At 41.7% G+C, this 13123-nt stretch overlaps 1 protein-coding gene across 1 annotated transcript; it reads left to right on the top strand.

Moving 5' to 3' along the window:
- The first annotated feature begins 5907 nt into the window (after positions 1–5907).
- phox2a (paired like homeobox 2A) lies at positions 5908–8793 on the top strand. The gene is made up of 3 exons (XM_034168937.1): positions 5908–6235; positions 7581–7768; positions 7943–8793. The coding sequence occupies exons 1-3, from the start codon at positions 6013–6015 to the stop codon at positions 8435–8437; spliced, it is 906 nt and encodes a 301-aa protein (XP_034024828.1). The 5' UTR covers positions 5908–6012; the 3' UTR covers positions 8438–8793.
- The last annotated feature ends 4330 nt before the right edge of the window (positions 8794–13123 follow it).

The following is a 13123-nucleotide window of genomic DNA, read 5'->3' on the forward strand; positions in this document are numbered from 1 at the left end:
TTAAGAAATTTGTTCTAGTAGTCTGTGATGACTTTTTCACCTTTTTTCAGCATCATTATATGCAAATATTGCCGTTTTGCGCTTGTCCCACACCCAGACTTTTGATCTTCAATGATAAAAACGAATGGTAAAAAACGTTTTTTCTAATGTTTTAAAATATCTCTGAATAAAATATCAGTAAAATAATCAAAACATAATTGGGGTATTCAATGTCATACAACTGTTGTGATTTTTTTAAACAAAATGTAGTTGTCCCACACTATTGCCGTAATTTCCACCACAACACTGTAATGTCCCTTTAAACAGTTTGTATGAAAGATTGTTTGGGTAGTTTCTATGGAGATAAACAGTGACATCAGAGCACATGTATATAGCGCCAAATCACAACAAACAGTTGCCCCAAGGCGCTTTATATTGTAAGGCAATGGTGTGGTGGAAATTACATTTACAAGACCAATAGTGCCCGTAGTTAAAGAATCACCTTTGTACACTATGTAGGTCATAGATCACCTGGGTACCATTTGACTATTCCTAAATGCTTACTGATTATCTGGATACCCTACCGATTGTGATGTACTGCAGTTTGCCTACTACATAGTAAAGTAGTCTGAGTATTTGGATACTATTCTGCCAAGACTTTTGTTCTTTTCCGCCTCCTTTTGGTGGGGGAAACAACAGCAGGAGCACTCTGTCATTTGACAGAGTGATCAGGTTGTGATTTTTGGATACAACAAACACTGCTTATTACAGCAGAATCACTGCAGCAGCCAACAGCACAGAGACAGGACATTGGGAATGTACCAGGAAATTTATGAAACAATGTGGTGATGTAAAACACACAGATTTTTTTTAAGTGAATTTGTCTGTGACAGACAGAAAAGAGTTATTTTGGCTGTTTCTCAATTCAGGCACAATCAAGGCTGCATTCATAAACAGCATGTGTCATCATGACACAACTGGGGTATCTAATATTGAAGGCTCCTTGGCATGTGGTCAATGAATGCAGCCTTCTTTTCTTCAACAATGAAGCATATAACAGGTGTATCCTTCATGGCCCACACAATTCCAAGAGTCATTGTGTTGTTGTTTTTCTTTTTTCATTTTCAAGACAAAATGGTCAGTAAATTAAAAACAAAAGAACAGTTTCAGGCTCAACTGTTAAGAAGAAATATTTATAAGTATAGTATAAATGTATATTAAAAAATGATAACCAAACCAACCGTATGAGCACACTGTACTCCATCAAACTGAAGGGGATGTGATGGTCTAGTCGTTAAGGTGTTGGGCTTGAGACCAGAAGATCCTCGGTTCAAATCCCAGCCTGACTGGAAAATCACTAAGGGCCCTTGGGCAAGGTCTTTAATCCCCTATTGCTCCCGGAGTGTGTAGTGAGCGCCTTGTATGGCAGCACCCTCACATCGGGGTGGATGTGAGGCATAATTGTAATGTGCTTTCAGCGTCTGATGCACATGGAAAAGCGCTATATAAATGCAGTCCATTTACCATTTAATTGGTCAGAAGTGCAATTTATTAGTGTTGACCATGGTGCCTGACCGCATGACTGCACTGTCCTGCCCACTTTGACATCACCTATGGTTCCGCACCATGCACAGAGTTGTGTGCATGGTGCGGAAAAATACATTAATTTACTATTTGTAATGCCATCACGAATTGCCATGAGACTGGGTTGTGAAATGCATGTATCAAACCAGCCCACATACGGCATTTAGGGTGATGGGTGACTGGAGCCTATCCCCGTGGTCATTGGGTGAAAGGTAGGGTACACCCTGGGCAGGATGCCAGCAGGGCAGAGAATCAGTTTTGCAAAGAAATATTAATTTAGACAACTTTAGTACTACTTACTGCCAATCTAAAACTGTCTGCACATGTGCAGAATGGTTCTGGCAGGGTGGCATGCATCTTGTAGTGTCTCAGCTACTCACTTACTTCTAGTATGTAGACTAAGGTATAGGTTCCTAACCTATGATAGTACATACATAGTATTGGAATAGAGAATAGGTCTCTCAGATTATCCCGTACAGACCGGCGAACAGGGCGTGTCTCTCGGAACACGCACCGAGCAGAAATGCTCCTTGGTGACGTCACAGACGTATAAAACAATCCCGAACCTTTCAGACTTAAATTTAGCTTGAATGTTAGCATTTGAGAATGTTTAACATGAAACCACACCAATATGTAGGCTAACTCTAAAAGTTACACACACACACACACACACACACACACACAACACACACACACACACACACACACACACACACACACACACACACACACACCACACACAACACACACACACACACACACATTTTGTGCAACACGCACATTTGGAAAAGCCAGAATATGTTATAACTGACTTTATAACCTGAATAACCCACTAAAGCATTCGTTTTTTTTTTTTTTTTAAACGGTCATTGTTCAACACCTTCCGACGCGCTCAACTTGATTTTTAGTCACACGCGCCCATCTGCAGGAAACAGAGCCGGAGGAGCGCCACAGTGAAATGCGGGGACAGGCGCACCGAGAGCACGCACCGCTGGTCCTCCAGTCCCCTCATCCATCACAAAACAAACGCACACCACGAGGCGCTGCGCTGCTGTGCGCAAACAGGTGTTTTCAGAATGGACAGTGAGCTGGTGGACTTCAGGCGTAAACTCCACCCTGAAACTGTGAAAAACTCTGTTATACTAATGAAGATCATTTACAGCAACACACACACACACACACACACACACACACACACACACACACACACACACACACACACACACACACACACACCACACACCACACACACACACACACACCACACACACACGTCATTTAATTTGATTCTTATTCTTGGTGACCGTGCTGATGACATTCGAACAAATTCAACACACAGGACACGCGCTTGATTCCCCATTGCGTCAAATTACGACTCTTGTTTCGTGTTCAAATTGAGTTGTTACTAAATAATAATTCCTGAATTTACACCATGCAGGCGGTATAACCACAATAGCTAATTTATTATTTTTTTTATTACAGTTAAACCGTCATATTTCCTGACAGACATCATGTATGAACGAGGTTTTTTTATGTGACTTGGAGACAGTGAGAGGTCTCTAAACCCTGGATCAATGCTCTGAGCAGCAGGAACGGATTTTACCACATGGGATGTGTTCTTTTTGGGGTTCCATGATGGATGGACAGCACTCTCTCTGTTTGATTGACAGCTTCAGTCGGTTAGACCACCGCGTGCCACGGGACTGCTGTCGATCTGAGACTCCCGCGTGGCTTTTCTCGCCGTCTCATCCCTCATGTGTCTCCATCACACCATCCGTTCATCCATCCTTCCATCACGTGCGGGCCGATCTGTCTGTAGCACATAAACTGCCCTGATTTCAGGAGCTCTACATTTGGATCAGGCGTGTGTGTGTGTGTGTGTGTGTGTGTGTGTGTGTGTGTGTGTGTGTGTGTGTGTGTGTGTGTGTGTGTGTGTGTGTGTGTGTGTGTGTGTTGCTGAGATGGTGATCGAAGCAGAGCGCACAGAAATGGTGCACGAAGGCAAATAATATCATTCCGAGTTCGGATCGTTTTCCTCTTCAAATTAATTTAATATTCCCAGAGAGGCTGGACACGAAATGTTCATTTACTCATCAGAAAATGTGAAAATTTAAATCCCCCTGATAACCCCGGGTTTCGTATAATCCCTGTAGCTGGGGTCCCTCTCTCAGGGGCCATCAGGGACCTCTAGGGGACCATTGTGTCCTTCTCTGTTGACTCATCTCCGTTACTGTTTCTGTCAAATGGTCCCATGAATGTTAAAGCCTCCGCAGAGGAGAGGCTCCTCCTGTGCCGGAGCACTGTGGGGCGGATTATCGGCCGGGAGGAGACCGGCCCTCTTTGAAGGGATTAAATTTAGAATGAGTAAAGAAGGCTCGGTCCTGGCTGCTCTTTTCGGGAGGCACAAACGGCCAGGATATAGTTTAACTTTGAAAACGTTTAAGTTCTTCTGCAAACTCCACTTTTGAACTTTGGTCATGCACAACAGTCGGCTTGCAGGGCCCGTGCACGAGGCCCACCGAGAGCCCCTCAAACACTATCACTATGCATTCACGGTTATCTCCATAATGACAGATTATTTATTATTTTATAGGTCTACAGATTTTAAAATAACTTAACCTGTAGCGTTTATACTTGATTTGGTCAAGGTGCATGTGCGTGCCATAAATGGAGAATGTATTTCTCCCAATGGCTAATAACTATTGTAAAAACGAGTTATTACGGTTATAACCAACACGTGGAAATACGGAGCCGCACAGGACTGAGTTGGTGTCAACTGAAGTTAAATTAAACAAAATTACATAATGTTTAAGGGCTTTTCATTTAATCTTTATATATATATATATATATATATATATATATATATATATATATATATATATCGTAAGATAAAGTGAAGGACTGATCTGAGGGATGCCCTATGAGCCACCGCGTGCAGAAAATTGCATGGCTTTTTAAAAAGACACGCCTCAAACAAACAAAACCACAATTAACCATTTTAAACGAATCTTATTCACTCTTCCATGTGCGCGAGTGCGCTTGCAGTCAAGCAACTCGACCCGCGCGTCCGTTCAGCACAACGTTTGCGCGCACGCACACAGAAATCAATCTTGATTAATTTTTTTCTTTTTGTTATCCGGTGAAATTCACATGCGAAATAATAATAATAATAATAACAATAATAATAATAATAATAATAATAATAATAATAATAATAAGAAGAAGAAGAAGAAGAAGAAGAAGAAGAAGAACCCAAAAAGTTATCGAATTAACAAACGGATGGTGGGATGTGTTTTTACGGTGAGCGCGTGCGCGCCTGGCCTCGTGGACTCCTCGTTGTGCACGTGAGGCGGCGGCCGCGTGGGATGTGACTTATCACATTGTATGACACCAAACAATAAACTTAAACCAATTTATGAAGCGCCAACGCGTTTATGGTTTAGTCCGTCTGAGCTCGGCTCCCTCTGCGGTCGAATTCATCAAACCGGCGCTGACTGCGCTGACACCTGCGTCAAAGTGATCGGAATCAAATCACAGCTTTTAATATCACCAATCACCGTCACATCTGGACCTTTTCTCCCACGTAAAGACGTCTGAGGCAGACCTGCCGTTCACACACCCAGCTCATATAACTGGATTTTAGCCACGAGGTTTTAGGTTCATTGTGTTGTTTTAGTCCAAGTTACGATCACTTCTACAGCGGCAGGGAACTAATAACAGTGACGTCACCTGCGCCCCTTGTTTTTGTGTGAATGCGTCCATTATCGGACAAGCAGCAAATGAATTGGAATTGTTTATTCAGCCGTCCGACTGACCCTCGTTTGCCATATTTTAGGGCTTGTTTCTTTCTCAGCTCGTTTCAATTAAATCTTGAAGGCATATGAATTACAAAGAAACAAATCACCAGCCTGAAAGGAAAAAAAATTGTGTTTTGTTCGTTAAATCTTTCGTTAAATACTAAATTGTAGCTTAAAACGTGATTTTGATTTGACTTGCGTAATTTAACGAACAGATTTAAAGTACTTATTTTATTTTCGATGATTTAACTAACACCTGCGAGCTGCGGATGTTCTGAAGCGCGTGGGCGGTGCGAGCGGGTGGGAGGGGAGCAGTCGCGAGGCATTGTCATGGAAACCAGACCACCGCCTCGCTTTTGTCTCGCGCTCTGCCAAGTTTATTATAAACAGCGCGCGAAGCGCAGCGCGCTGTCAAACGAAGCGCGAGCGCAGAGCAACCAGCAGGTCAGAAAAGGAGAGAGAGCGAGACAGAAAAAAAATATATAAAAGAGACGAAACAAAACCGAAAGGAGAGAACATGAAAGTGTAAGAAAAAAAAAAGAATTATCTGGATTATTTCGTCAGTGGACAACAGGCGCGTGACAGCGCGCAGAGCTGACGGGACTTTTGGAGAGACAACAGACGCGCCGACTCCCACAGACGGCGCATCTCCATGTATAAAATGGATTACTCCTATCTGAACTCCTATGACTCCTGCATGGCGGCCATGGAAGCCTCGGCCTATGCGGACTTCAGCTCGTGCAGCCAGGCCGGCTCCTTCCAGTACAACCCGATCCGGAGCGGCCCGTTCTCCAACCCGGGCTGCGCTCCGCTCAGCTCCGCCAGCTGCACCCTGGGAGCCCTGAGGGAGCACCAGCCGGCTCCTTACTCCTCAGGTACACCTCCGCTCCGTCACAAAACATCAACGGGAGCTTTTTGTTTATTTTTAAATAAATATTCTGCAGTTAAATTTCTCCGCTGTGGTTTCTTCAGCACAGGGAGACACAGGGGGAAAAAAACCCCTAAATAACAAGGTCATTATTTGTCGCCATTATCTGATGTCTTTATTAAACATAACATTTTTTAGATTTTATTTTAGGTGGCTTCAATTGCTGACTGGGAATGAAAAAAAAAAATCCGAAAAGGTTAAATGACAAAATATCTCTATGCTAAATTTGTGCAATAATTTATAATTTTATGTTACTATGTTGTTCAAGAGGTCAGTTTATTACCTAAATTAATTTGTCAAATCAGATATAATACAATATTTCTGTTAATTATATTATGATTATTAATTATTGTTAAGCTAATATTCAGATGATTGAGAATATAATAATACTGCCTTTGCGAAATTTAATTTCGTCACATGCAAACATTTGTCAAACCGTTTGGAGCTTTAAAGTATCAAAGTTTGGCATTTTTCTGGCGTTATGTATTTTTTTTTATTGAACAATCAATAAATTATTATCCAACGTTTCTTTTCTTTTAAAAATGAGTTGTGGTGTTTTAAAAACTAATATAGTTAGTTCATTTTAATTTTTATAGCGATAAAGTTCGTGTTTGTTACGTTTGCAACCTTTAAAATAACCTTCGCATTGGCCAAAAGGCCAAAATCTGGAAATTTCATCAGATGAAATTCCATTTCCTTGTATACCGACTTCAGGTTATTTTAAAAATGAAATTATTCGTTGTAAAACATGTTTTTATTCTCTAAAAGGCCTAATCATTTTAGTCTAAATCACTAACTGATCATTGAAATAATTCAGATACTTGCTGTTTATTGTTGCACAAAGACTAAAAACAAACAAACAACAACAACAAAAACAAGAACAAAAACAAAGGATTCATACTGCACAGACTAAATTTGAAATAAAACATTTAATTGAATTGACTGGTTTTGTGCAGCTAACTTGCACAATATAACAATAAAAACTAATTTCAAGTATTTAGTTACAAATAAGGCTGCTGATGTTTGACTTTGTCAGATCTCAAGCATTTATATATTTAAAGAACATTGTTGTCCAAAAATGTGACTTTTAGTTTCATAATATTAATTACAATGAAAACTTTTATAGAAATGTTAAGTGTTTTTGCATGAAAAGAAATAGGACTAAGACAGATAAACTGAACACTTTACTTGTTTAAGCATTGCCTCTGCATTGTTCTTGTCGATCAAATGTGGGGGGGAGGTGGGGCAGCAAGCTTTTTAACCATTAAACTTGGAATTGTTTTTCCTGGCAGTCCCTTACAAGTTCTTCTCAGACCCCTCCGGCCTGAACGAAAAGAGGAAGCAGCGGCGTATCCGGACCACCTTTACCAGCTCCCAGCTGAAGGAGCTGGAGCGGGTCTTTGCTGAAACACACTACCCAGACATCTACACCCGAGAGGAGCTGGCACTAAAGATAGACCTGACTGAGGCGCGGGTCCAGGTGAGTGGCTGAGCAAAATGGCAGGATCAGGTCCAGGTGATTGTGAGCCAAAATGTAGATCATACAGCTTTTTCCTTCTTCCGTTCCTGCAACCTTATATACGTATGTTTAATCGTATATCTATCTTTCCATATTTATCTGAAATCTTAACTTTAACTTGTCTGTATTTAACAGGTGTGGTTTCAGAACAGGCGTGCCAAATTTCGTAAGCAGGAACGAGCAGCCAACGCCAAAGCCAACAACTCCGGCGGTGCCACAGGCAACACCACCAATGGTAGCTCTGGAGGGAAGAAAGGCGGAGAGCCAAGATCTTCCTCTGATGATGATGAGTCCAAAGAATCCACTTGCAGCCCGACACCCGACAGCACAGCCTCCCTGCCAGGGTCAGCTAACGGAAACCTGGGCAGCCCTGCCAGTCTGAGCCCCAGTCCTGCTCCTGTCAACAGCGGCTATGTGAATACCTCCAGCTCTCCAGTTCTTCAAGGGCTGAAGCCTCCTAGCTGGTCCAGCCTGGGACCATCCAACCCAGCTGTGGCCCAGCCTGCTGCCCAGACTCAGGAGATTCTGAAGGCCTGGCAGCCGGCGGACAGTATGACCGGGCCCTTTGCTGGTGTCCTGTCTTCGTTCCACAGAAAACCTAACCCAACCATCAAGACGAATCTGTTCTGAAGCACAGACAGAGAGAGCAAAGCATTAGAGACGTTTGTGGTCTGCTGAAAGAGTAAGGACTTTCTTTTCCTGAGAGTCATGACTTGACTCTTTATAAACCCGAGTTCAATGATGCCCTCGATCCTCCTCTAAAAACTCTCCCTTCAAAATTAATTTAAATCTAACACAGATTACCCAAAGCAAGCAACAACAAAAACAACTTTAAAATATAACTGTGCATGTTCTGCACTCAAGATGCTGCTGGAATATTTTTCTTTCCTCCAGTGACTAAAACACACTACAGTTTCACCATCTAATTAGAGAAATCTCAACGTTCAGTCTCTGCAACTACTAAATAAATCAAACTATGAAAAAGATGTTTGTGTGCCATGCCTTATTCAGTCAGGCCCTCACTTTGTCACAAACTCCACGGTGCCCCGTAATACACACAGCAGCTCAGATCTTTGGTGATGTAGGGATTTAAAGTAGAAAACCAAATACCAGATTTTGCTCTCCGCTGAGCAAATAAAACCAACATTTTACAGTCAAGCACAAAATCTGCTAAACCTCCTGACATACAGGCCTCCACAGAAGGGAGAGAACCCCCTAAATGTCTTTGCAGAATGAAATATTTCACCCCAAAATCCAATTAACAGAGCTGGATCCAGACAAAATGCCTCCCCAGTCCATCTCTTCCTCCTTTTCACTGTATTGAATCTCTAATTCCTCGGTTTCATTCTCTATAGTGCGTCCGAAAAGTATTCACAGCGCTGCACTTATTCCACATTTGGTTTTGTTACAGCCTTATTCCAAAATGGATTCTTTTTTTTTTCCCTCAAAATTCTACGCACAATACCCCATAATGACACATTAAAAAAACAAACAGACAAACAAACAAAAAACTAAGAAATCACATGTACGTACATCAGTATTCACAGCCTTTGCCATGAAGCTCAGCACTGAGCTCAGGTGCATCCTGTTTCCACTGAGCATCCTTGAGATGTTTCTACATCTTAGCTGGAGTCTACCTGGGGTAAATTCAGTTGATTGGACATTATTTGGAAAGAAACACACCTGACTACATATAAGGTCCCACAGTTGGCAGTGCATGTCAGAGCAGAAAACAAGCATGAAGTCAAAGGAATTGTCTGTAGACCTCTGAGGCAAGATTGTCTCAAAGCACAAATCTGGTGAAAGGTACAGAAACATTTCTGCTGCTTTGAAGGTCCCAATGAGCACATGGCCTCCAACATCTGTAAATGGAAGAAGTTTGCATCCACCAGGACTCTTCTTGGAGCTGGCTTCCCCTCTAAACTGAGCAATCAGAGAGAGGGGCCTTACTCCGTTGAGGTGACCAAGAACCTGATGGTCACTCTGTCAGAGCTCCAGCATTCCTCTGTGGAAAGAGGAGAACCTTCCAGAAGGACAACCATCTCTGCAGCAAACCACCAGTCAGACCTATATGGTAGAATGGCCAGACAGAAGTCACTCCTTAGTAAAAGGTAAATGGCAGCCTGCCTGGAGTTTGTTCAAAGGCACCTGAAGAACTCTCAGGTCATGAAAAAGAAAATTCTCTAGTTTGATGAGACAAAGATTGAACTCTAGTGTGAATGCCAGGCACCATGTTTGGAGGAAACCAGGCACCATCCCTACAGTGAAGCATGGTGGTGGCAGCATCATGCTGTGGAGATGTTTTTCAGCAACAGGAACTCTGAGACAAGTCAGGATTAAGGCAAACATGAACGCAGCAATGTACAGAGACACCCTGGATGAAAACCTCCTCCAGAGCGCTCTTGACCTCAGACTGGGGTGACGGTTCATCTTTCAGCAGGACAATGACCCTAAGCACACAGCCAAGATATCAAAGGAGTGTCTTCATGACAACTCTGTGAATGTCCTTGAGTGGCCCAGCCAGAGTCCAGACCTGAATCTGATTGAACATCTCTGGAGAGATCTGAAAATGGCTGTGCACCAATGCTCCCCATCCAACCTGATGGCGCTTGAGAGGTGCTGCAAAGAGGAATGAGCAAAACTGCCCAAAGATAGGTGCACCAAGCTTGTGACATCATATTCAAGAAGATGTGAGGCTGTAATTGCTGCCAAAGGTGCATCAACAAAGTATTGAGCAAAGGGTGTGAATACTTAAGTATGTGTAGATTTCTTAGTTTTTTATTTTAATAAATTTGCAAAAGTCTTGAAAAAAAACCTGTTGTCATTAGGGGTTTTGTGAGTAGAATTTTGAGGGTAAAAAAAATTAATTTACTCTATGTTGGAATACGGTTGTAACATAACATTATGTGGGAAAACTGAAGTGCTGTGAATATTTTCCAGATGCACTGTACATGACCCTCAGTGATAATCGGCTGTGGTGGTGTGCTCCATTCCTCTCTCTTATGTTCACTTAATGTTTTCTTTCTCCGCCTTGTGGTCCAGGTGTTTATCAGCAGCAGGATAAAAGGTCGAGGAATGTAACTAAAAACTGTGGCGTTCATGTCATGAAACACTAAAACACTTTAAAGAGCTGACTGAACAGTTTAACAATTCTCCTGATGGATCGGCGCAACTAACAGTTGCGTCAGTCTGTTTGTCAGGCAGTGTTAAGTACGGAGTAGATTCTAGAGGAGTTTACGTTCCTATCAAATGCAAATCAAATTTTTAATCAGGAAAATGCAACCAGTGGATGGTTTTGTTTACATGACAAAAAACAATGTCTTAAGGACGTAATGAATCACTCTAATAACAACAATCTAATTAATGTATTGTAAAATCTCACATTGTGGGCCATTTGATTCACAATTCCAAAGAAAGAAAGAAAAATGTAATCACTAAGATTAGTAATCTGGCAGAGATGAACGCTGAACGTCAGGAAGGTCAAATTCAAAGGACCTGAGTCTGCCTGTGCGCTCAGATTTTTGTTTATTAAAGGGGTAGCTGTGATTGTTTTATTTTAGTCTAAAAGAGCAGGTGTAGAGCAGGTAGCTCAGTAGGATAAGGAGCTGAGACCTGGGTTTGATTCCCGGTCAGCCTATTTATGTGTGTGTCAGTCCAGCTGTAAATGGCGACCAGGCATGTCTGGAGAAGTAACATGCACAAGATAGGTGTTCCATCCAGGGGATGCTGTAGACTGTCTTCCACTTTCCTCTACCGAATCTGGAGATAAGCTCCGGAACCAATGGGCTGCACAGCCCACACAGGAATTTCTTCTAACAGTAATGCTCCATCCATTTCCACATCCGCTTACTCCAATTAAGGGTCACAGGAGAGCTAGAATCTATCCCAGCAGTTATAGGATGAGAGGTGGGGTACAGCCTGGACACATACAGATGGACGAACACATCCACACACCTATGGTCAATTTACAGTTCACCTATTCTGCGTGCCCATGGAAGTGGGGTGAAGCCAGAGCAGCCAGAGGGAACCCATGTGACCACGCAGAAGCCACATAGAAAGGACCAGGTGGGAAGTGATCCCATAACCTTTTTTCTTTGAGGCAGCAGTGCTAACCACTATACCACAGTGCCGCCCCACACTGATGACTTTGCTTTCAAACTCCAAATTAATGTACCAGCTGTACCCACCGTTAGGTAGCGAGTAGTATCAACCCCAAAAACCAGTGAAAGTGTGATGGCTCTCAGACTCACTAAAGGAACTGAAGTTCACTTACAAAAGTGTTTCCACTTCTTGATTTGTGAAGTCACAGCTTTATTTAAGTTGTTTCCCACATTTGAACCTCACACAAACACGTCTGCTTCAGTTTACATCATATTGATGAACCCTAAAAATCACACTACTGTTAAAACTCACTTCATATTTTATTTGAAAATAAGTGAAGAGGAAAAAGAAAATAAATGTCTGAGTGGGCAGACACCATAAACGATCATTGTAGAGGTAAATGCAGCCAATCCGATTGTGATCAGTTTTAATCGACACAGTTTTTGTGATTGATGGAATATTAGTTCAAATTGTAATGCATTTTTTTTTTTTAATTCTGTTTAATACCCCAGATATGTCCATTAATAGATTTTCTGAGCCTGATTTTGGTTTGTTGACCTTCATGTTTATAAGTTTGATTTTAAGACTTGCTTATGTATCATGTTTGTCTGGTTCATCAAGTTGATTTCAGTTCAGTATTTGTAGAACAACAAAATCTACTTAAAATGGAACATATGTATGTATTATTTGATTTTTTTCAGCGTGAATCATACATTTCCTTGGACTGCTTCATAAAATCCTGTTACTGTAAATTCTGTAATTAGTAATATAAATAATAGGTAGCATTTTGACAATTCCTTTCATGTTTTACAGTTGTATTATTTTTTTTTAATTGCAGAGCATCTGTCTAAAACACGTCAGTTGAACTATGAATAGACAGGAGCTCAAGTGAATGAGAAGTTATAGCACTACTCTGAATATTCAAATAAATCTACACTATGGAAACAAAACCTGATGAGGTTATTGATGTGGTTTCTTCTGCATGTTTTCCATCAGAAATTACATGCACCCCCACACACACGTCTCTGAAGTGGCTGGGGTCTCTCAGCTAAGTATTAACCAGGACTTTCTCAGCCTAACATCTGAGATCTGACGCGATCCATCGTGCACAAGTTGCACAATCATTGTCATAATAATTGGAATAACCAACTGAATACCAACTTTTGACATGCACTCAACCACTGAATACTTGATGTTGAAGTTGAAAAAAATTAT

This window comes from Thalassophryne amazonica, chromosome 4, assembly GCF_902500255.1.
Source record: "Thalassophryne amazonica chromosome 4, fThaAma1.1, whole genome shotgun sequence".
NCBI classification, from domain to species: Eukaryota; Metazoa; Chordata; class Actinopteri; order Batrachoidiformes; family Batrachoididae; genus Thalassophryne; species Thalassophryne amazonica.